Source organism: Piliocolobus tephrosceles, chromosome 1, assembly GCF_002776525.5.
Source record: "Piliocolobus tephrosceles isolate RC106 chromosome 1, ASM277652v3, whole genome shotgun sequence".
Classification (NCBI taxonomy): domain Eukaryota; kingdom Metazoa; phylum Chordata; class Mammalia; order Primates; family Cercopithecidae; genus Piliocolobus; species Piliocolobus tephrosceles.
Genome location: NC_045434.1, coordinates 100,962,597 through 100,988,337, shown reverse-complemented (window position 1 = coordinate 100,988,337; position 25,741 = coordinate 100,962,597). Strand labels below are relative to the sequence as shown.

At 40.9% G+C, this 25,741-nt stretch overlaps 1 protein-coding gene across 1 annotated transcript in view; it reads left to right on the top strand.

Moving 5' to 3' along the window:
- PDE4DIP (phosphodiesterase 4D interacting protein) overlaps nucleotides 1-25,741 on the top strand; it is a 220,591-nt gene that overhangs the window by 29,094 nt on the left and 165,756 nt on the right. The window contains exons 2-3 of the mRNA XM_023222706.1: nucleotides 19,545-19,600; nucleotides 24,835-24,986. Of these exons, the coding sequence (XP_023078474.1) occupies nucleotides 19,545-19,600; nucleotides 24,835-24,986 (208 nt within the window). The remainder of the gene's footprint in view (nucleotides 1-19,544; nucleotides 19,601-24,834; nucleotides 24,987-25,741) is intronic.

Sequence of the window (25,741 nt, the reverse complement as noted above, 5' to 3'; positions counted from 1 at the left end):
TACACTAGCTAGATATAGAACTAAAATGTAACTATCCAATTATTTACAAATTAAATAAGAAAAAAAAGGAGAATTTCTTGTGCTTTTGAGGCTAAGATAATAATATTAGGAAGTCTTTTTATCCCAGAAAAATCATCTTTAGTCCATTCCTGCTGCTATAACAAAATAGCTTAGACTCGATAATTTGTAAATAATATAAATTTATTTCTCACAGTTCTGAAGGCTGGGCCAAGGTGCTGGCAGATTCAGTGTCTGGAAGAGCCTGCTCTCTGCTCCCAAGATGGCTCCTTGTTGCCACAGACGCTGTGTCCTCACATGGCTGGAGGGACAGAGGACAACAGGGACCAGAGTAATCCCTTCAACCTCTTTTATAAGAGCACTAATCCCATTCATGAGAGTGGAGCACTCATGCCTTACCACGTCCTAAAAGGCCCCACCTTGTAATACTATCACACTCTGTATTAAGTACCAATGTATGAATTTTGAAGGCATACATACATTCAAACCATAGCGTAATTCAAAAAAGTAGAATGATAAAGGCAGAAAGCTCTTCAATAAGTCATTATTTATAACAGTCTAATATCAGAAATAGCATAACTATGCAATAATAGCATATTTTAAGTAACCTATGGTTCTACTAATACTATAAAATATTGTACAATCATTAGAATAATAACTATGAACTTTCCCTAACAACATGGACAAATATTTACTAAGTGAAAGAAGGAGAATATAAACATATACCTAAGCTGTAATCATAATTATGTAAATATATATTTAATATATAGATAATAACTAAAGGGAATTTGGAGAAATTTAAACATTTGTGCTGTAGCAGTGGTTAGATGGGTGAATATTTTTCTTCTGAAATCTAATGCAAAAAATTGTTCTTTTGACAATAAGTATAATTTTTAAAACAACAGGGAAATTTCTCAAGAATATACCCATGTGTGTAAGAAACAGTTGGTGTTTGGATTAAAAGATGCATTTTTTAAAGAGTGGAAAAAAGTTACACATTTTTAATATTGAAGATCCCTGAGTATTCTGAATAATCTATATACCTTTCTGTATTTTTCAAATGTTTTTACAATGAATGTTTATAAACTTTTGAAAAAAGTTATTTTAAAAATACATGAGCATATGTTCTAGCATCACTTCTGAGACCCCACAGCTCACCTAGTTAGTGCTACCATTTCTTGAACCCAATGCATAGCTGCCTGTAGACAGAGTTCCTCTCCACAACTCGGTAGCCCATAATTTGATTTGAGACAAAGCTAAATATAGCCCTAACTTTGGTATGAAGGATGGAAATCTGACTCTCTCTGCCTTTTTTCCCTCCCATCAGAGGAAACAGGGTATTCCTTTCAAGACAGGTGGCCTGTGAGCCTTGTCTAAGATCAAACTGGACCTTGAAATTTTTCCTGGTAACATTCTGAGCTCGGGAGCAGTGTGGTCCTACCAATAAATCAAGTGTTGGAGGAGCCTAGACTAGGGGCCTTTTAGACAGTTCTGCTAACCCTTCAAATGTTTTGTTATCCTCCCCTCCCCACCCCTACTTTGTACTAGTATGTAGGGGAGTCAATCCAAGAGATAACAGATAAGATGACAGGTTGCCCCAAGACCACAGACTCCTCACAGTCTCACCAATACCCAGGCATGTCAGGTTCTTCCTGAGTTAAATGCCTAGGAGGCCTGAAAGAATAAATTCATCCTGGAGAAGTCTTGTGGGTCGTATCTTAAGAAATTCAGGGAACATATCTCTGGGGCCATCCAATGGAGAACACAGCCTGTATCAGAACCTTAGCAGAGACTTTGGGCCTTTGTGGGTATCAAATTTATCATCTTTGAAACAAGTACAATGAAATCAACATTGCCATATGTGGGCACTATAAAGCCTTTTGCAAATAAAAAGAAAAGGTCAGTGATAATGCTAATAATAACAGTGATTATGTCATTTAATAAAACGGTCTTATTTGAGAGCTAAAAAGGAGCTTCAGGGCGGCAAGCACTCTAATTATAGTATGTCTGCTTTGTTTAAACCTTGATATATAAGTACATGGTACAGGGCCTGAGGCAATGCCATCTCCAAAGAGCCCTTTTCCATGATCTTAAAACAGTCACAAGGGAGAGTCTAGGTCCTGATGGGTACTGCCTTGAGGCTTTTCTAGTGTTCTGGGAGTCAGGAAGCTTCTCCCTCCTTGAAGCTATTAGTAGAGCCCAGTTGCTGGTGAAACTAAAAACGAGGAGGTAGAATACCCTAAAACAGGAGATGTCTGAGATGCAGGCAGCTAATGAGGCTGTAAGGTTTTGTTGGGATGCTTCCCTTCCTGATGAAGGGTCCTGTCCCTAGATTAATGGTGAAACTGGCATGTCACATCTCTAGGAGGATAACATCGTGTTCCATGACCACCTAGGGTGTACATCTGCATTCAGCCGGGATTGCTCCTAAATCTTTCTAGACTCCATCTCTGGCTCTGGGGTTACCTGTGGGTGGGGCGATGCAGACACACAGGAAGACCTCCTCTACAAATTCTCCCTATAGTTGGTTGATTTTATTCTAAGCCCTTGGCTGGGATGGGCGAGGGACGGGGCTTGGTACGGCGTCCTCTAAGCTCTCTGCCCTCTGCCGTCATCATTCATCTGAGCCAGCGAGAGAGGGGCCGGGGAGACGCGAGGGTGGTTCAGGGGGCGTGCAACCTGGGCCGATTCTGCCCGGAGCACACTGGTTGTCGGGAGCCCCGCCTCCGCTCGCGGTTGACAGCTCAGCTGGTGCCGAGCAACTCGTGCCAGCCAGTCGTGTCTCAGCCTGGAGAGTGCGCGCACCGCCGCCCGGGCAGCCGCTGGCTCCAGCTCACGAAACAACCCCGGGCGTCTCGCCGCTCCGAGCCCAGCCTCCTACTGAGAACAGTCCCTCCCTTGTGCCGGTCGCACCGCTAGCCGCAGGTTCGGCCACGTCAAATCTGTTTTCTGAAAAAGCAGGGAGCAGAGCTCTCTCTTCGTCGCCGACGCAGAAAAAAAGGAGCTGGGGAGGAAAAAGCTGCTGCTTTTTGCGCTGGAGAGTCGTGGGCAAGGCTTCTCATTTTCCCAGGCTGCTTCCCCTCCCGGGTGAGGAGCGCCCTGAGACTAAGGAAAGAGCCTCGAAAATGGAGCAGACCTGGACGAGGTAGGTGGGCTGTTTCCTTCTCGCCGCACTCCAGACTTGGTGGTCCTCCTCCCTCCCCTCCCCCTGCGCCCTTAGGGAGAGGTCGCCCCTCACCACCAGGGCCCCGTGACAGCTTCCCTTTTCTGCCGACTCGCCCTGCCTGGTTCTCAGCCCACTTCTCTTGGTCCTTCTGCACATGTTCTGTTTTCTGGGGTTTCCCTTGCTTAATGAATCTCCCTTCCACCGAGTCCTGATGTTAAAAATGCCCTGGGAGGCTGCCTGGAACTTTCTGTAGAAATGTTTCTCTGTCGTTTGCTTGTTCGTGTGGCCAGAGGGATTCCAGTAGGTCTTCCTGAGAGATGTGTTTGATGTCAGATGCTTTGAACAATATCAGGTTTATTCTCACCCTGCCACGTTTTCCTTCTCGGCCTCGTCTCTCACTACTCACACAAAGGCAAAGAGACTGAGTGAGCAGAGCCCAGTAGTACTCACCTCCACAACCTCCCAAGTTGGAGCCCACTTGGGGGAGGAATGGAGAAGGAAAGAGATCAGGGCACCCACCCTACACTGCTCAGACTTTACTGAGGCCAGGCAACAGTTGGTTTTTAGGTCAGATTTTGGAGATGGCCTGTGAAACTGCGTTTTCTTCCAGTCGTTCCCCCAATACACTTTAAAATGAAGCCCCATTCAAGGAAAGGGTAAGGATAAGAGACCATGTATTGAAACAAAGACTTCGTTTCTGGTTTTTAGTGGGCGGGAGGGTAGAGAGACTATTCCAGAAGTGTCTCTGAACAGATAAGCTTCCATCTGTAGGATTTAGCTTTGGAGAACTGGGGTGGGGCCAAATGAGCGCTCTGACTCCTGAGAAAGTGAAGACGGTACAAACACAAAAGGTAAATTTGGGGCTTATGCAAAAGACTTGGGTGCTTTTAGTTGATGGTTAAGCTCAACAGGAATGAATGGTATAATGTGAATATTAAAGAAGGGGCAAATTGAAGCTTAGGGTTTGTTGACAGAAGAAGTAGGCTGTCTAGATTCTGTCTAGATCAAAAGTGATGATTCTACTTTGGCTCCTTTCTGCTGTTCTTGGGCCTCTCCTAGAGGACTGTGCTTAGTTCTGGGCATCATTAGATAAAATAAGCACAATCAAGAGACAGGAGGGAACTCAAAGCCATGCCTTGAGGGATGGCCAAAGGACCCTGGACTCCTGAGTCTGGGAAAATGACGACTGGGAGTGGGGAGGATGTGGTAGCTTCCTTCAAATTTCCGAAGAGCTGTTGGTAGTAGAGGGATTGAATCACTTTGGAATCTCTTAGGAGGACGGAACAACCGATGCAAGCCAGTTGTGGGGAGGCAAGTTATGGCTCAGAGTAAAGAAAAAGCTTTCTGGCCGGGTGCAGTGGCTCATGCCTGTAATCCCAGCACTTTGGGAGGCCGAGGCGGACGGATCACCTGAGATTGGGAGTTCGAGACCAGCCTGACCAACATGGAGAAGCCCCGTCTCTACTGAAATACAAAATTAGCCGGGCGTGGTGGCACATGCCTATAATCCCAGCTACTCGGGAGGCGAGGCAGGAGAATCGCTTGAATCGGGGAAGCGGAGGTTGTGGTGAGCCAAGATCATGGTATTGCACTCCAGCGTGGGCAACAAGAGCGAAACTCCGCCTCAAAAAAAAAGAAAAAGAAAAAAGGCCCGGCGCTGTGGCTCACGCCTGTAAATCCCAGCACTTTGGGAGGCCGAGGCGGGCGGATCATGAGGTCAGGAGATGGAGACCATCCTGGCTAACACGGTGAAATCCCGCCTCTACTAAAAAATACAAAAAATTAGCCGGGTGCGGTGGCGGGCACCTGTAGTCCCAGCTACTCGGGAGGCTGAGGCAGGAGAATGGCGTGAACCCGGGAGGCGGAGCTTGCAGTGAGCCGAGATCAAGCCACTGCACTCCAGCCCGGGGAACAGAGTGAGACTCCGTCTCACCAAAAAAAAAAAAGAAAAAAGAAAAAGAAAAAGAAAAAGCTTTCTAACAAGTTAGCTGCCTGGGCAGTAGAGATTGCTGACCCTGGAGTTACTCAGGCAAAGTCTAGATGACCCCTTGATGGTGATGCGAGTGAGTGTATCGGCTTTTTGCTCTCTGCCAGTGTTTTTCACACTTGAAGAAAAAAGTATTATTTATTAAGTTCCAAAAATTTTATATTTACATGTAACAATTTCAGACAAATTCAGAAATGATTTGGAAAATCACAAATTATATCTTCACAGTCCAATTAATTTGACAAACTGAGTATACTCATGGGATGGGCATTCAGATAGAGAAAGGGAACATTACCGGCATCCCTGAAGCCCTCTCATGACTCCAAGGATAACCATTATCCTAATTTGTAACACCATAGAATAATTTTGCCTAGTTTTGAACTTTATGTAAATGAAATTATACACCATTTTTACTCTTTCGTATGTGGCTTCTTTCACTCAATCTTTTGCTTTTGGAGTTCTATACTGTTATATGGTATTGTAGTCTATTTATTCTTGCTTTTAAATAGGCTTCTATTGTGTATCAATATATCAAATTTATTTGTCCATTCTATTCTTAATAGGCATTTGGGCAGTTTCCAGTTTGGAGCTATTATAAACAGTGTTGCTATGAACATTTCTGTACAGGTCTTTTGGTGAACATATGTACACATTTCTGTTGAGTAAATAAGTAGAAGTATGATTTCTGGGTAACAGGAAATGCTTGTTCAGATTTAGTAAATACTGCCAGATTGTTTTTTTAAAGAGATTACAAAAGAGATTTCTAAAGAGGGTATCCAAAGGAGGGAACATAGTGAAAAGGTGCTCCATATCACTAGTCATCAGGGAAATGCAAATTAGAACCACAACACCATGCTGCTGTATACATATCAGAATGGCTGAAATTAAAAAGATAGAAAATAGCAAATGCTGGCAAGGTGGGACATTCAGAATGTTCACATTATTTTTTTTAACCTCTACTCACAATAAGTAATATATTTACATTGCAACCAAGTACACTTACATATGTAACAAACAAAGTTTCTTGTAACAATACTTAACTTTACTATGTGTTTTGCTCTCTGGTATTTGCTATTCTATTCTTTTTCTTTAAAAATAAAATGTTGGCTCTGATTCACTGAATTTATTTCTCCACTTCATGGGTCACAGTTGGAAAAATCCTGTAATCACAGATCATGGCTGACATCTCAGATCCTTCCTAACTCAGAGATCAGATTAGTTCATAAATACTTATTAAAAGTTTGAGGGCTGGGTGCAATGGCTCACGCCTGTAGTCTCAACACTTTGAGAGGCCGAGGCAGGTGGATCACTTGAGGTCAGAAGTTCGGAACCAGACTGGCCAACGTGCTGAAACCCCATCTCTACCAAAAATACAAAAATTAGCCGGGTGTGGTGGCCTGCACCTGTAGTCCCAGCTACTTAGGAGCCTGAGGCAGGGGAATCCCTTGAACCCAGGAGGCTGAGATTGCAGTGAGCTGAGATTGCACCACTGCACTCCAGCCTGGGTGACACAGTGAAATTCTGTCTCAAAATAAACAAACAAACAAACAAATAAATTAATTAATTTTGAGAGCCCCAAGCAGGCCAGACTCTGTGCTAGATGCTAAGAATAAAACAATGAATGCAATGAATGAGACTGGGTCTCTGCCTTTGAAGGCTTTACATTCTCATCATCTGTAATTTTTTTAATAGACACTAAGGCAGAGATATGCACTGGCTGCTCTGGGTACACGGTGGATAGGGGATCGAAAGAATAAAAATTAACCATAATTGATAACATTTATTAAGCTTTCATTGTGTGCTAATCCCTTTGAATACTTAATTCACCTAATCCTTACAACCCTATGAGGTAAATGTTACATTCATTTTTAAGAAAATCAAATTGAGCTTTAGAAAGATTAAATAATTTGCCCAGAGTGACACACACAGCTGAGAAATAAATACAGCCTTGAACTGTTTAGTTCCAAAATCTATGCTTTTATTTTAGTAGAGTTTTGTAGGTGACTCAGTTTATGACTTGTTTCTGAAGCTAGCTACTTGCTCAATTTACCCACAAAGGACAAGGTGCTTTGTATTTTAGTTCGCAAAGTTAGATATGCTCTACTCCTAGCTACACATCATCTGCCCCTCTACAGCTCAATAGAAAGGTCCCCCCTACCCGCTGGGGCTGTTACCTGACTGTTGCTAAACTCACTGGTTAAATCAATTGGACAGAGCATGGTTGGCTCTAGAGTAGCAAATTTTCTATGAATATACTGGCCTTACAAAAAGCTGATTTGGTCACCAGCTTTCGGTCTTATTTCCGTGAACAGGGCGAGGGTTGTCAAAAGAATAAGCTCATGGAGCTGATGAAGAATTTGATGGTGAGGGGAGGTTTTCCCACCCGGCAGGGCCAGTGTCAACCAGGCAAGCAGCTTCTACTGCTCTAAATTTTTAGCATGCACCTATCTGGACTAGCAACTCCCTACACCTTCTGCTTTAAAGATTATCAGCATTTCAGGATTACTGTTTGTATTAATTTCCTATTGCTGGTGTAACAAATCACCACAAACTTCAGCTAATTTTTGTATTGTTAGTAGAGATGGGGTTTCACCATGTTGGCCTGGCTGGTCTCAAACTCCTGACCTCAAGTGATCCACCCACCTCGGCCTCCCAAAGTGCTGGGATTACAGGTGTGAGTCACTGCGCCTGGCCAAATCACCACAAACTTAGTGGCTTAAAACAACACAAATGTACTGCCTTAAAGTTCTGGAGGTCAGAAGTCTGAACTTTGGTCTTCTAGGTTAAAACCAAGGTGTCAGCAGGACTGTGCTCCTTCTAGAAGCTCTAAAGGAGAATTTGTTCCTTGCCCTTCACAGCTTCTAGAGACTGCCCACATTCTGGGTTCATAGCCCCTTCCAGCAATGCTGTCACTGGCCTCTGCTTCTATCATCACATCTCCTTTGCTCATTCTGACCCTCCAGTGTCCTTCTTACTAGGACTCTTATGATTACATTGGACCCAACCAGATAATCCAGGATAATCTCCTCATCTCAAAATCTTTAATCACATCTGCAAAGCCCTCTTTTGCTATGGAAAGTGGCATATACACAGGATCTGGGGATTAGGAATGTGGACATTCTTATAAGGCCATTATTTTAGCCTACCACATCGTTCAATGCTGAAAAAATCATTACTAATTCTCTTCCCCATTTCAGTGGAAATGCTCTGGTTTCTAGCATATGGGAAAGCTGAATAAATGTCAGATGAATCATATATGAATCTTATACAACTTCCCTGAACACATAACTCAAGAAAAGAGTGAACTAGAAATGCTTAAGGGCAAGCTGTAAGACCGAAGGTTAGAAAAGGAAAGCAAATTAGTCTGTTTTGTTTTGTTTTCCATGACCCTGCAATTTGATTTAATAAAATGCAAGCATTAATTGCATTTGCCTGCTGTATCTGTGAAAATTTGGAAAATGGAAGTAACATTCAAGAAAAGTAATGATCTGGTTTCAAAATTTAAGAATTTTGACTTTGTTTCTTTTCTGAAGTACAGCCTTCAAGCAAGACAAGGTGTCCATTTGCCACAGCTATATTGTACTTAACAGATCTCCATTGATAGCTTATTTGAATTTGTTTTTCTCTGTATGAATCTTTAGCCTAGAGGAATCAGGGACATTTACTTTTCTTTCAATTCATGGTGAGTTAGTAGAGAGTCCTGTTTACAACGACATAGTTACAACCAGAGATATATGGCTACTGAGGTTAAAGTGGTTAAGTGATTTGCTGGCGTTCACACAACTAGTATGTGTTGTATGAAGGCCTAGTTAATTCCAATATCTTTACTTATTATGGTGCTGGTGCTTTGCATGTAACACTTCATATTAGGAAAATGCTTGTTTTCATAATTCTATTATTGAAACATCTTTGGAAGTTGAATTTCCTGTTTAATATTCAGCACTGCTAGCAACTAATTATCTGAATTTTAAGAAGGGAATTCTGCCTTGGCAACTCTGGTATACTTTTAAATGGGCCTATACTTGGATTTTGGCTTGGGGAATTTGCCAGAATCAATGGTTTCACTCCTACTTGCTTATTTTCCACATACTAGATCAGTCTGGACCTGACTTCCCCAACCCCCATTTCTTTCAGCTACATGCTAGGACTATGTTTAAAATACCTAAAGACTGGGAAGGTGTTGTTTTTGTCTCAGAGAGGATAAGTGACTGCTGATGGTGCCCTCCCCATCCTGGGAGGCTCGCCTGACTGTGACTGAGGGATCATATTTTCAAGGCTAGGTGGAGTTTCCATCCATTCAGTGGATGCCCCAGGACACTACTCTTATTGAAATCTACCCCCATTTTATAAATAAAATTCCAAACAGGGCTCAGAGCATTCCACAAGTTGTCTCTGGCAAAAAGTCAAATAGCATTTAAAGTTAGAAGAAAGTCCAGAATACAAGAGATGTCATAATGATCCAAGGTGGCTCTATGTGATTCTATTTTAAAACACTGAAATGCACTGAGGACTTATTTTCCTCTGTCTCAGAGCATTTTCTGAGTTCTGTGGCCAGCAAGACAAGCATGATCTGAATTTCTTTTTTCTGAACCCTTATGGCTAAAGTGCTAAATTAGTCGTAGACTATTTATAATAAATTGTATAATAATGTTTTCTTTTCATAGCACTTTCAGAGCCTGTGATTCATCTTTCCTTAATCTGTCTCATTATCTTCAGTCCTTTTCTGCTTGTTACATTCCACAGAAACGTCTTTCTTTCTTGTTTTTTCCAAGGCCAGTGAGGGAAGAGGTAACTTGCAACTAGTGTCTTCTTATCGTGGTCATGGTGGAAAGAGTGTAAAGAAACAATAACTTCTGACATACAGAAAGCATTGACTGGCCAGGTGCCTTGGCTCTCGCCTGTAATCCCAGCACTTTGGGAGGCCAAGGTGGGAGGATCACTTGAGGTCAGGAGTTTGAGACCAGCCTGGCCAACATGTTGAATCCCCATCTCTACTAAAAATGCAAAAATTAGTGGGCATGGTGGGGGGTGCCTATAATCCCAGCTACTTGGGAGGCTGAGGCATGAGAATCGCTTGAATCCAGGTGGCGGAGATTGCAGTGAGCGGAGATCACGCCAGTGCACTCCAGCCTGCGTGACAGAGCAAGATTCTGTCAGAAAAAAAGAAAAGAAAAGAAAAGAAAGCATTGACTGACAAAGAAAATTGAATAATTTCTAGCATTTCACACAATTTAAGAATGAATTTATTTTCCATTTCACAATGTGGTATGTTATCATTCATAATGTAGAATAACATGCATGAATTTACAGTATCTTTAAATCATTACCCTATCCCAAAGCATGTAGACTTCCAATTTTTAACTATTACAAATAATACTTGACAAATATCTAGGTGCATAAAGCATCTTCTTCCATAGCATTATTTTTTGAATGATAGATGTTCAGAAGTAGAATAACTGTGTCAACATTTCCAGTTCTTGAAAGTACATTGCAAATTTCTTAAAGTTATAGTCTCATAAGAAGGATATTTCTTTCGATTTAAATCTCTTTTTGAAGACCTGAATCCCTGTATTGTAAAGGGGGAAACTGAGGCACACTGACATAAAGTGACAAACCCAGGTGAATCAATAGCTCCATTTCCAACTTTTACCCTTCTCTAGGGTAAAATGCTTCACTGTTGCTGTTAATCTCTATTACTATCCTGAAATATTTCCCGAAATGATAATAAACAGAAAATTTTAACGTAAGAAAGTAAAAGGTAGATGTAAATTACATCAAAACTATATATATCTATTAGGATGTCTATTACAAGGAAAGAGAAAAGAGAAAATAGATGCTGTGTTTGGTTAGGGGATTATGGGGAACATCCTTTATATGCTGCTTTTAACCTAAGTCAACACAGGTTTTTATTGCAGGAAGAAGTTCACATTTGTGTCTACCAAATGACAACATGTAAAGTTTGGAATGTAGTTGGTTTTAGGTTTCTCTGTGTATTACTTGGAGGTTTTCTTTATATTACTTTCTTGTATTACTTGGAGATTTTCAGGTTATTGGCACCACAGGAGCAGCATTATTGCCAGCAGACCCAGGAAGCCAGTTGTAGAGTTGTTGCGACTTAATTTACCGTGAGCTAAAATTATTATGAGTGGGCCTTAATAGGCCAGTTGTTCCCACCTACACATCTAGCCTTGCCTTTGCTGGGATAATGTTGTGTACCCTTCAGAGGTTAGATTTAGAAGCACCTCCTTTTGGAATTATTTTTAGAACCTAGGTCTGGTTGTTTTCTGTAGCCAGAACACTCTCTGCCTACTCTGTTGTAGCATGTAGCTAGTTGGTTAACTTAATATTTTCCATACTCCAAGTTTATCAGCAGAATAGAATGTTTTTGTCTGTAAGTCTTCAGCATCTAACATTGTTTCTAGCACTTAGAAGGTCATCTATTAAGAGCTTTCCAGAGAACATTCCCCAAAAGGCTGATGGGAATATCTGTTTGGTGGGTGTCTCCTTATTGTAGAATGGATACAGCAGGTTATCAAAACTTGAGGCCACTATACATTCAGATTGTATTCATCATTGTTTAAGAAATATGCATCTTGTTTCCTCACTTATGGGAAAAGCAAAAAAAAGAAAAAAAGAAAGAAAGAGAGAGAAAGAAAGAAAAAGAAAGAGAGAAAGAGAAAGAAAGAAAGAAAAAGAAAAGAAAGAAAGAAAGAAAGAAAGAAAGAAAGAAAGAAAGAAAGAAAGAAAGAAAGAGAAAGAAAGAAAGAAGCACCAAATTCCTATGATCTAGGCTTCTTTAATGCTGGACAGATGATAGTGAATGATCTAAAAACCCTCCCTTCCAGAGACTGACATTCTAGAGGGGTCACTAGGCATGCACATATTTCATGGTTATACCTTGACCTGACAGTGCCTTAACTCAAATTCACTTCAGTATGCTATAAGCACAGCCATCTTTTGTAGCTCATCTTTCTTCCAGATTTTCCACCCTTAGGATCGCTAATGCTGAAATTATACTTTCTGACTACAGGTCAAGTCCCCCACTTCCTCATTCTTTCTGAATGTTGTTTATCTCGTCATGTATTCCAGTTCCTCAACTCTCTGTATCTTCCAAGCCATCTGCTCTTTATTCACCTCCATACTGAACCTAGACGTCAGGGTCAGCTCTTTGAATCATGTTCTCAACGCTGCTTTAGAATCTCTCGCTGCCTTAACAATCTCCCAGCTTGGTAACCCTTAGTCAATTTTCTTTTAAAATCCTAGAGGACTCTATGAGTGTTGTTTGAGCATGTTATAAAACCATACTGAGAAGAAAGACTCTAGATTCATTCTTGCTAATCCTCAACAGGTCTATAATGCTGCTGAGAAATTCTCCTCCTCCTCCCACCTGCCTCTTTCCCCTGCTCCTCCTTCCCTGACTCTCTTCCTCTAAAAATGTATTCCTTACAACCTTTGATTTCCGTAGCATAAATAAAAGCAAGATGAAAAACTGTATGTTCAATATTATTTCTATTTGCAGAATTCACACAGGCAAATAAACTGAAGAACAACTAAAGTAAATACATACAAATCTTTATCAATGTTGCCTTTCGGTGGTAGGATTTTAAAAATTATTTATATTTTTCTCTGTACACTTTTCTGTTTCCCAAAATTTCTACAAGAGTCATGTAATTCTTTTAAAATCATTAAAAGTAGACATTGTAAAGAAAAGAAACTGAAAGATTATGTGAATATAAAAGTAGGTGGAAAGGGGGAAAAATCACCTGTTTCTTAACATTCAGTCTAGGGGTCTAGAAAGATTGAGCCAACTGCAATATACTCCAGTGCCTTGTGGATATTAATTGTTAATGAAAACAGGATTGCAAGGTGCATTGCCAGGACCAAAAGCAAAATGCAAAAGGTAAGTTTCAGAGGTGGGTGGAGACACCATATGCCATCCCTGAGCGATGTGACTGAATCCAAAGCAGGTTATTTTCATGTCTCTTTTGAAAGAGTGATATCTGTGTCTTGGCTGATGCAGGGGAGGTAGAGGAAAATTTATTAGATATTTGGATATGTGATGACCTCAGAAGGCAAAGTGAAGAAAAATAATTACTTACTTATTAAGGGGTTTCTCTGAACCTTGATGAATAGCATCAACAAAGTCATGTTAGTTTCCTTATTTTCTTTAGGATGAAGACTTAGTGCTGGACCAAAACCAAAACAAAACAAAGATCCTAAAGCTTAAAGAAATTGTTGTGGATGCACAATGATTTTGTAGCTCACTGTAGCTATTGTGGACTTAGCATTCCACAAAACAGCCTCTCAGAGTGATGGTCACTGTCAGTGAATAGACTTTGAGTGAAGGGTGTAATTGCAGCCTGTACTGAAATAAAGTGGATGTTTCTGTATCAGTGCCAATTCAGCCCACACTTAGTCAGCATGCAGAAGGAGGCTCACCATGATGCTCTCTCTGCTCTGGGGGCTTTGCCAATTAAGCATCCTCACTTGCAGAGGTTATAATGATAGGTCTTGAGATGAGAAAAAATGATAATCTCACTGTATTATATAATAGTCTTAACGTTCTGCATCTGGGCCTTTTACCCTATTTGCATCTGAATATGTGTTTTTGCAATTCTGGTGCCACATTGTGGGGAGGGTATTTGGCAACATTTGGAACACAGAAAATATATCCAGTGTCTCTCCTTGGCAAGAGAGAAAAAAAAATCTGAGAAGTCTCAGAGCTTGTTCACTAATGCCTTTTCCACTTTGATTGTTTCTGTTTCCACCACCTTTCCTGCCTTTCAGTTTATTCTCTTGGGTAGGGACAATGCCAAGTGTTATCACAGGAGGGCCTGGAGAAAGGTGTAAATATTCTGAAAAAAGTGGGTTAGAGATAGAGAAGTATAAAATGATGGATGACTCACTTTTCACGATAGGACCTATATAAAAAGTCACACTAGCCACTTCCCTTTTGGGATTTTAATTATTTTGTTACATGACATCTGTTACACCAGTACTCAAATACTCAAGTGTAAGCTGTGCCCATCAGGGATAAGTTGATAGTCAAAGAAAAAAATTTGTGTCAGGGTTTGAGACAAAAATTCCATCTCATTAGTACAGCAAACAGTCCACCCTTCCTTTCGCCTCAGCTTCTCATGGGTCAGTTCCCTGGAGTCAACGCAAGTACAAAGGAGGTTCCCAGTAAATGTGTGGTTAGAAATAGGGCGTATTGGGAAGAGTAAAAGTTTGGAGTCAAATAGATACAGTTTTCAAGTTCAGGCTCTGACACTAACTAGCTGTGCGATCTTGGGCAAATTACTTTATCCTTCCAAGTCCCTTGTTTCCTCATCTGTAAACAGGGATAACAGTACCTACTTCACAGGATTCTATGACGACTGAATAAACTGATGCCTAGAAAAGTATCAGGCATTCAGTAAATTTCAGAGGCAGCATTGGTGGAGTGGTGATGGTTGTCCATGATAATAATATGTTCATTTAGGCCGGGCACAGTGGCTCACGCCTGTAATCCCAGAACTTTGGGAGGCCGAGGTGGGTGGATCACAAGATTAGGAGATCGAGACCATCCTGGCTAACACAGCGAAACCCAGTCTCCACTAAAAAAAAAAAATACAAAAACTAGCCGGGCGTGGTGGCGGGCACCTGTAGTCCCAGCTACTGGGGAGGCTGAGGTAGGAGAATGGCATGCACCTGGGAGGCGGAGCTTGCAATGAGCCGAGATGGGGTCACTGCACTCCAGCCTGGGCGACGAGCGAGGCTCTGTCTCAAAAAAATAATAATAATAATAATAATATTAATAATAGTATGTTCATTTAATACAAGATTAGTATTGAGGAAAATTCCAGTGCAAGAAAACCTTTGGAATTGTGAAGTTATGCACCAGCAGTCCAGAAATTAACTGTAGATGTCTTTGTTTTTAAGTTGACACTATTTCTGAAATCTTACCATTTATAAATTGTCAGGGCCAGAGCTTCACATATTAAAAAATAGGCCACAGTTCCTCTCATTCTGACCCTTTTGTGTTTGCCATAGTTGAATATAGCTGTAAATTAAAAATAGGAAAAGTGGATCTAGGAACATTTGAAAGATTTATTCAGTTTGAAACAGAAACCAGCAACTCATGTTAAATGAGCTCCAAGAATATGGGAATTGGAACAGAATCTGTGTTTGGTTCAATGCCTACTCCTGTGAGGACCCCAAGGAAGAGCAAACTTCAGCAGTCTTGCTGTCATGCCACATGCCCCTCACTGTTTGAGAGGCCACGCCGAACTGAATCATTTCCAGAGTTCATCTTTTATCAAGGTCATTAATTAGGAAGAATAATGTAAATTAACTAAAAATATACTATTCAAGCTTTTTAAAAATAAGAATTAGCCTTTTGGTAAAAATAGGAAAAAGAAAAAAAGGGAGAGGATGCTCAGTATATTTTCTACCACTCTAAACTTGCGGCCTTTTCACTTCTCTGGGTTCTTTTCTAGTTTGTTTCTATGGGTATTTTCACGGTGTTGCAAATCTTAGCCCCTTTCTTGCTGACATTATTTTAAATCATTTTGGGGGCTTCTAAGCTACAGTGTTTGAGGAGGGAGGTGCAAATGAAGAAACAGTTTCACCCTTGGCTTTCCTTCATATTTCCACCTGCGGGTGAGCGCTTGGGCAGGAAGGCTTGAGGTGGGGGAAAGGTAAACAGGCAGTTGGAAGATGTCCTAGGAGGCAGTTTAGGGCTCCTCAGGCTGGGGGCAGGAAGATGGAGGGGATTGTTGTGAAGGGGAAAACAAAATGAAAGCCCCCTGAATACACCGTTCATTTTCCTGTCATTGGGTCTTTGTTACGCTTCCTTGTGTATTTACACCCATTCTTTAAGACCTAGATTCGGTGTTCTCTGTTTTCTGTAAATTTCCTAGACCCCCCCGACCACCTTGCCCCGGCCCACTCCCCACCAGGACAAAATTAATGCTATCTTATTTATGTTCTGAAATCTCTGTTAAATCTAATTTTTCTAATAATTATGTCTCTGAATCATGCGCCTGCTTCCCTCAATAGATTCTGAGTACTGTGACCACAGGGTATATATACTGTGTTTCTTCACTCCGAGCCCCTTCCCTTGGGGAGCATCAGATTCCTTTCTAACTTGTGGAGCAGCTGAGTGAGCCCCTTTCTCTGGCAATAAGAGAGGGAACTTGAGCTGTTAATAGAGCTAAAGTGATTTCTTAAAAGTCTCCTGAGACACTGAGAGTATGCTTATTAACTCAGTACCCATCTAAAGTGACCTCTCTATCCTTCCAGTTATTGATTCATATTGGGCAGGCAGTATGCTCAGAGTGGACGTGGGTGAAGCAGGAAGGGTGAGGTGTCTGGTAGGGCTGATATGTATTGCTATGTTGTAGCTTGCTCTTGACCTATAATGAGTAATCTGCAGAGCAGAGAAGATTGAGTGAGATCATGTCTGGAAGGTACCCTGGATCCTTGGACAGTATTAAAATGGGTTTTATGTTTAAGCATCTATTAGAATAGGATTGCATAATTACTGCAAGGAACCTTAGAAATTCATGTCCTTCTTGTATAAATATTAGAGAAAACTAATACCCAGAGAGGTGAAAGTGACATACAAGCCAGTGTAGTAGCTTGTCACCACAAATTAATTAATTGTGTGTTGAAGCCAATGGGTTTCTCAAGACTGCGTCTTAGGAAAGCAGAAATGAAATTCTGTCTGCACTTGGTCTGTACTGGGGTAATAGCATCAGAAGCCTGCAAGATGCCAGACAAGTATCATAATTAAGTGAATGAGGGACGACAAGGACAGGGAGTGGCAGGAACTGTGGCAAACTGGAAAACACATCCCTGTCCTGTGTAAAGGGGCAAGTTATCCCCCTGTGTGGAAAGGCAGGCACAGTGTTGGTAGACCCACTCATTTCCCAAGAGCAGTTAGAAATGGGTCAAACTTGTGTGGGCTGAATAAAACATGTCGGATGGGCTGAATTTGGCCTGAGGGTTGACCTTGCTCCTGACAGCAGATGCAGCCACCTTTGTCTGTGGACTAGGCAAAAATGCTCAGTGAATAGCAGTAGCTAAGTATAAATTTTTTCCCCACAAATTTTTTTAAGACATTGTTCTGGTTGTTAGTTTTGACATCCTTCTATTGTACCTCCACAGAGGGGAGTGCGTATGTAGTACCTTCCTCTTTGGCATTGTTTACTCTCAGGGAAAGCTTTTAAGGAGGAGAAGGGAAAGAGGCAGTGGGCCTGGAAGAATCACAAGCTAGTGATCTACTTTTAGATATGAAATAATTGTCAGGTGGCATGTGCAGCCCAGTGTGCCCTGTCTGGTATTTTCAGGTCCATCTGGGACTTAACTAAGTGAAGATTTCTGCCAAGATCCAGCCCTGAGACAGGGAAGAAAAAAACCACCAATTTCCAAGCAAATGCCAGATCCTCCTCTGCCTCCCTGTGAATATCTTCTGGTTTTTAAAAAGAGGAGTCCTGTAGGCTGGGCATGGTGGCTCACTCCTGTAATCTCTGTACTTTGGGAGGCCGAGGCTGGCGGATGATCTAAGGACAGGTGTTCGAGACCAGCCTGACCAACACGGAGAAACCCCGTCTCTACTAAAAATACGAAATTTGCCAGGCATGGTGGCAGGCACCTGTAATCCCAGCTACTGGGGAGGCTGAGGCAGGAGAATCGCTTGAACCTGGGAGGCGGAGGTTGTGGTGAGCCAAGATCGTGCCATTGCACTCCAGCCTGGGCAATAAGAGCAAAACTCTGTCTCAAAAAAAAAAAAAAAAAAAGAAAAGAGAGAGAGAGAGAGAAGTCCTCTAAATCTCTGTTTACAGAATTCTTGGGAGCCCCCAAGAGTTTAAAGAATAAGCTATCTATTGAAAGCGTCTTTCTGTAGAGCCATTGCAATAATCCGTTTCTGACTTCCCCATTAGACAGTCAGTTGTCAAGACAGTAGCTGGCCACCCTTTAAAACATTAGTCACTGAGTCCGCCTTTCTTTTTGATTCACAAGACTCTAGTGGCTAAATGCCTCCCTATGTCCTGAAAGGCTTCAAACAGTCTGTGCCCTCTGCCCAGTCCTCCCATTACTTCCCTGACCTTGCCTCCTACTACTCACCACGTGCTCACTGCGCCCAGCCACTAACTAGTATGCTCCCTCTTATGGGCCTTTGCATTTTATGTTCTCTGCTTAGAAGACTCTTTCCCTAGAGACCTCCATGCCTATCCTTATGGCTTCATAGAGCAGCCTTGTCTACTGAAAATTGCAATCCCCTCTACCTCCTCCTACCTCCAGCTCTCCCTATCCACATTCCTCACTTTTTTTTAAATAGCATTTGTTCCCAAGCGCTACTATACAATTTATTTATTTGTCTCCCCTTACTGTAAAAATTCCATGAGTGCAGGTATTTTTGTCTGTTTTGCTCACTGCTACATTTGCAGAGCTTCCAACAGTGCCTAAAACATAGCATGGGCTTGACAAGTATTTGTTGAATATATTTTGAGATATTGTCCCCTCTCTGCTAGGGTTGGTGGTATTTACTATGCTGAACAGATACACCTCTTGCTACTGAATCATGGTGTTATTAACATTTCCATTCATAAACTTTGTCTGTTTTTCAAGGTTTCTGTGTCAATTCTACTTTCTAAACATATCTTGAATTTTTAAAATTTCTCCTTTGTTAACCCATCACAACTTCTTATTTGGAATATAGACTCTCACCATCCATTTTTGCCCCTCCACAGTCTCACTGTGTAGAGCCAGAATGCAGTTAGCAAGACCTATCTAAGATATAAATCTGATCATTACCATTCTTTCCTTCATTTAAAATCCTTCATTGGTTTCCCATAGCTTTTCACATTAGACTCAGTAGCCTTACCCCATACCACAGGTCCTGCATGGCTTGGTTGCAACATTGGCTTTCTTTGTTCCTCTAACAGGCCAGAGTCCTTTCTGACTCAGGGCCTTTGCTGTTCTCTCATGGTGGAACACTCTCCCACTCCCAGTCTCCCATTCTACACCTGGTTGACATCCTCCCATCTACATTGAAACGTTCCTTTCCCTGAGTTTCTCTGAGTCCCTGTGCTAGTTAAGTTCCCTCTGCATTTTCCTTCACAACATTTACTACAATAGTAGCTAATACTTGTGAAATTATTTAATGGCTGGCTCTCATGTACTTATTGAGAACAGGAACTCTTCTGTGGTGTTTGCCTTTGTATCCCCAGCACTTGACACTGTCCCTGATACATAATAGAAGCTTAGTAAATACTTGCAGAGAGATAAATAGAAACAACAAATAGGTAGGTGTCTTCTCCTCGATCCCTGGGATTGGGAGCTTTGTGGGGTAGTAACTCATTCATTAATGATGTGTTCTCTCCACAGAGATTATTTTGCAGAGGATGATGGGGAGATGGTACCCAGAACAAGTCACACAGCAGGTAAGGATGCTCTGGGCCTTGCCTTGTTAAAATTCTTTGTTTCTTTTGTTTATTCATTTGTTTTTCTTTTGAGACAGGGTCTCACTCTCTTACTACGGATGTAGTGCAGTGGTGTGATCATAGCTCACTGCAACCTCAGACTCCTGGGATCAAGCTGTCCTTCCACCTCAGACTCCTGAGTAGCTAGGACTACAGATATATGACTAATTTTTAATATTTCTTTTTAGAGGGAAGTCTTGCTATGTTGCTCAGGCTGGTTTTGAATGTCTGACCTCAAGCAATACACCCACTTCAGCTTTCCAAAGTGTGTGGGAGAAATTGGCACTTGGCCAATTCTTGGTTTTCTATTCATCATAATTCTCTTGAATTATGGCCTCTTTAAATTCATCATGGCAATATCTTCAAACTTTTGTGAATTTCCAAATTTGCACATACTACTGTAGCAATTTCACACTGAGAATTATAAGCTAGATATAATTCTATGTACTGAGAAGCAGCACAGTACAGTAAATCATTACAGATACTTATGTGAATTCCTCATACTTTTAATGATTCTGTAATTGCAAGGCTAAACTCACTTGTACAATGATTAAAATAAATTGTTACTAAAATGAAATCTCTATCTTAATACACCATTAAAATGTGTATAATAGGCCGGGTACAGTGGCTCAAGCATGTAATCCCAGCACTTTGGGAGGCTGAGGTGGGCGTATCACCTGAGATCAGGAGTTCAAGACCAGGCTAGCCAACATGGTGAAACCCCGTCTCTACCAAAAATACAAAAATTAGCTGGACATGGTGGCCCATGCCTGCAATCCCAGCTACACAGGAGGCTGAGGCTGGAGAATCTCTTGAACCCGGGAAGCAGAGGTTGCAGTGAGCTGAGATCGTGGCACTGCACTCCAGCCTGGGTGATAGAGTAGACTCGGTCTCAATAAATAAATAAATAAATAAATAAAATGGGTATAATAATAATGTTAATCTCATACGTGAGATGGAGAAAAGCTTTTAGCACAGAGGCTGTCAAGGAATAAGCACTCAGTATCTTACCTATTGTACTATTAATGTATTCCTAACAACAGCACAATTATTAGTGCACTAACATTAGACAGAGATCTACTTGAATTGCAAAACCAAAGAGAAGATAACATTCTTTTGGGGTCTATTTTTCATAAAACTTGTTCTCAACCTGAGGGTTTTACTTCCTTGCTAAGTTCTTTGCCTTTTTTGTAACAGCCTGGAAGCACAGATTGCTTATATGCACAATTTGGAAAAAAGTTTTTAATTTGAATAAGTTAAGAATTTCAGAGTCACTTAAAATTAGTATTTGAAATTGTGTGTTAAATCCACAAATTCCAAGGGTTACTATGCTCAACATTTTAAATGTCAATATTCTACATTTTGAGGCAAAAATTGAAGGACTAGGGCAAAAATGTGAGGGGAATGGATAAAATGCTTACTACATATAAGACATGTGGCAAGGTGCTTTTATTTATTATTTTATTTAATCCATATAACAGCTCTATAAAGCAGATATTATTATCCTTGTTTTTACAGAGGCAATATGTCAGCAAAATTAAGAGATTTGCCTAAATTCCCACAATTAGCAAGTGGTCAGGATTCAAATCTAAGCCTCAAGGCATTGCTCTTTCTATCATATCCGCCAGTCTAACTATAAAGTATTGTTATTCTGTCTTATCAAATTATCTTCCCCTTAGTAGTATATTTAATTTCACCTGAATGTGGAAGAAATCATTTTTTCTAATTACGTTTATATATTTATGTATTTATTTATGAGACAGAGTCTCGCTCTGTCACCCAGGCTGGAGTGCAGTGGTGCCATCTTGGCTCACTGCAACCTCTGCCTCCCAGGTTCAAGCAAATCTCCTGCTTCAGCCTCCCGAGTAACTGGGATTACATGCGCCTGCCACCACGCCTGGCTAATTTTTATAGTTTTGGTAGAGATGGGGTTTCACCATGTTGGTCAGGCTGGTCTTGAACTCCTGACCTCAAGTGATCCACCTGCCTCAACCTCCCAAAATACTGGGATTACAGGTGTGAGCCACCATGCCCAGCCTCTAATTACTTTTAATTAAAAATTTTGCATTTACTTAGAAACATTCAGAATATCACCAAAACAGGTGCAATATCATCATAATTACTTTATTATTTGCTATCACAGAGTAGTATACAACTAACAGAACAATTATATTGGGTAAGCTGCATGAAAAACAATTGAAGAGTGAAAAAATAATATCTCCATGTATATGTAATTGATTTGTGCTATGCACCAATAAAGCCTGCTTTAAATTTTTGTTCTAGTTTAAACCCCCACACAGTACCAGGCAAGGTTAGTGGCTATTGAAAATATTATTAAGGACAGGGTTATCTAAAGACACACTGGATATTACATTAATTTTGCAAAAATAAAAAGACAGTGTACAGTGTTCAGTTTAAAAACAAATGATATGATCTTACATTTCAGTTTTTTTCTTTGAAATCAGTGGTGTAATGGGGAGTTAAATACTTTTAGGCAAAAAACAAACCCATACACACACACTCACACAAAAACAAATTTAAAAAACAAAACAAAACAAAACAAAAGCCTCTTTTAAAACCACCCCATTGACTACCATCATTTTTTTCTTTACCCTTTTCATCTTTCTGTTCACCAATGTCTTTCCAGTCCTTTTTTTCTTTCTTCCTTTTTTCTTTTTCCAGTTTTTCCAACTTCCCTTTTCCCTGCATCAGACTTTCTTTTATCCCAGAATACAGCAATAGCCTTTATATCTATGATCTTAAGAGCTTTTCTTTCCTCAAGGCTGTATATTATCTGCAGCAGTAATTCTTCATTTCTTTCATTTCTCTCAGTTTCCTTACAACATCACCAATGAATTAGCCAAGATGTTCTCCTGTGCTCTTTTGGGGCAATTTTCAGAACAAAACAAGAAAGAGGAGATCCCTTTGGTACATTAGAATCCTGGGACTTCTTTTTTCTTTCTCTCTCTCTCTCTCTTTCTCTTTCTCTCTCTCATTTCCTTGCAGAGAGAATATAGATTTTCGTTTCTTTCTTATAATGGGCCTGTTCACCTTCACCCTGTCTTCAAATTTTTTCTTTCTCTTTAGCAGAAATGAATTTCCATCTTTTCTGAACATAAAAAAAAGATTCTAAGAAGTTGACTGAAGCATCTGGGTGCTTTTTCTTGGACTCCTTCTGGCAAGTTGGCAGAACCAAGGAAAGAAGGCAGGGAAGGAGGGAGAGAGGAGGGAGGGAGGGAAGGAAGGAAGGAAGGAAGGAAAGAAGGAAGGAAGGAAGGAAGGAATGGGGGAGGGAGGGAGGAAGGGAGGGAAGGGGACGGAGAGGAAGGAAGGGGAGGGAGGGGAGGGAAGGAAGGAGGCAGACAGAGAGGTAGGAGGGAAAGAGAAAGAAAAAAGAAAGAGAAAGGAAGAAAAGGAAGGAAGGGAGAGAGTGAGAAAGAGAGAAAGAGAAAGAGAGAAAGAAAAAGAGATAGGAAGAAAAGCATGCAATGGCATTTTGCCTCTTACTGCCTTGGATCTCCTTTGCTTAAGTGTCTAGTTAACTTTTCCTCAGCGAGGCAATCACCCTGTACCTGTTTTGCTTACTTGCCCTGACACTGTCTGTAGAGCTTAATGCTTTGCCATGATTGTCTTCTTTCTTATTTAAAAAACAGTTCCATAGTAAAGGTTCATTATTTCTTTCCATCAGCCAAGAAAGTAATGTAGGTTTCTTTGTTTTCTACCTGAGTCTGTAACTCCAACCCTGCCCCAACATGGAGTCCTCTGTGTACTTCGTTTGACAGAGGCTCTGATTTCTCATTCTTTAACAAAGTTACTTTTCAAAAGCAAGCATAGGGTTAATGACAGCTTAGACTCCACTAGGTTCTCCCAAAGCAATGCTTCCATTGCTTAATGGAGTGATTGAATCTCTGACTCTTTACCTGTTTTCCCCACTCTCAGACCTATTGCAATCCCTTTAATTGCTAAAATAACACAGTAGTAGCATACTGCTGAGAAAGACAGATGGAGAAAATATGGGATTGGTTCTGCCACTTTTTAGCAATGTGATCTTGGACAAGCAAACTTTCTGAACCTTTACTTATTCATCAGTAAAATGGATTTAATAATCACTTATGTCTATTTCACTGATTGCAGCGATTTCATAAATGAAATAATTCATGTGAAACTATTTTGTAATATGTAATGCCCTTTAAATATGTTGGTTGTTACAATTGTTACTATTACTAAATAGTAACCTGAAAAATTCTCTGTAGAGGTATTTGTAGATAGAGTTTGCAAGTAGCTTGGTTCTTTCCTTTAGACTGTTTTGGTTACCTTTTGTTATGTGACAAACCATCCCAAAACTTAGTGACTTAAAACAGGGGTCAGCAGCAAACTATAGCCCATGGACCAACAACCAGTTTTTATAAGTAAAGATTTATAGCCACACAGTCACACTCATTCATTTACAGATGGTCTGTGTCTGCCCCGTGCTACAGTGTAGAGTTGAGTACCTGTGACAGAGATGATATGACCCACAAGCCTAAAACACTGTCTGGTCCTTTAAGAAAAAGTCTGCCCACACCTAGCTTAAAACAACAATGATTTATTATTTCTCACAATTCTGTTTTGGCAAACTGGGCATTGTCGCTGCTGGTCTCACTTGGGATCACTCAACTGGCTGCAACGTTCTGATGGCTTGACTGGGACTTAAGATCGCAGACAGCCTTGCTGACATGTCTGGCAGGTGGTGACTGTCAGCTGGGGCATCTTCACTTCCCTGAACAGCCTTTCCTTCTCCAGTGGGGTAGACTGACTTCTTCACAGCATGGTTGACTTGGGATGCTAATAAGGCAAGAGCAGAAATGCAAGGCCTCTCAAAGCTAGTCTCTGGAACTCATATAGTAGCACTTTTATCATGTTCTGCCAGTCAAGGCAAGCCACTTTGCCAACCCAGATTCAAGAGTTGGGGAAATAGGCTTCATTTCTTGATGTCAGAAGTATCACATTGCAAAGGCATATGGACACAAACTAGTTTGATTCACTGGGGATGGCTATTAATATGATCTACCACAGGCTGCTTTATGTAAACTTTTTCTATGTGGCCTAGATTGAGTTTGTATTTTGCAGAAACTGAATTCTGCTGAAATGTGCCAGTCAGAATGATCCTAGTGCCATTATTATAAATCTTTTTTGTTGTTCTGTTTCACTGACAGCTTTTCTTAGTGACACTAAAGATCGAGGCCCTCCAGTGCAGTCACAGATCTGGAGAAGTGGTGAAAAGGTCCCCTTTGTGCAGACATATTCCTTGAGAGCATTTGAGAAACCTCCTCAGGTACAGACCCAGGCTCTTCGAGACTTTGAGAAGGTAAGTCATGTGAGTGGATAATTGTTATCCCAATTAGAAGCAGTACTATGGAATAGTGATGTCTTATAAAAATATGACCAATGGATTGGTCTGGATTATGGATGGTATTATCATTATGGTGTCTCTTTCAAGAGTATATGTCCCAATAAACATATGCTCTGTTAGCTGTGTGCTGGGGGCTGTGGTTTATGGACCCCCTTGCCTGTACAGCAACCGCCCCTTATCTGTAGGGGGTACATTCTAAGACCCCCTTTGGATGCCTCAAACTGCGTAGTACTGAGCCCTATATTTACTATGTTTTTTTCTATACATACATGCTTACGATAAAGTTTAATTTATAAGTTAAGTGTTAATGAGATTGACAATAGTTAATAATAACATAGAACAATTATAACAATATACCAGCATTACTACTCTTCCACTTTTACATTAGTAAGTAAAATAGGAGTTACTTGAACACCGCGCTGTGATACTGCAACAATCTGATAACCCAGACAGCTACTGAGTGACTAACTGGTGGGCGATGTATACGGCCTGGATGTGCTGGACAAAGGGATGATTCAAGGGTGAGATGGAACGGAAGGCACGAGATTTCATCATGCTACTCAGAACAATGTGCAATTTTAAATTTATGAGTTGTTCATTTCTGGAATTTTCTATTTAATATTTTCAGACTGTGGTTGACTATGGGTAACTGACACCATGGAAAGCAAAACTGTGGATAAAGGGGGACTAATTATACCAGTAAATGCTGC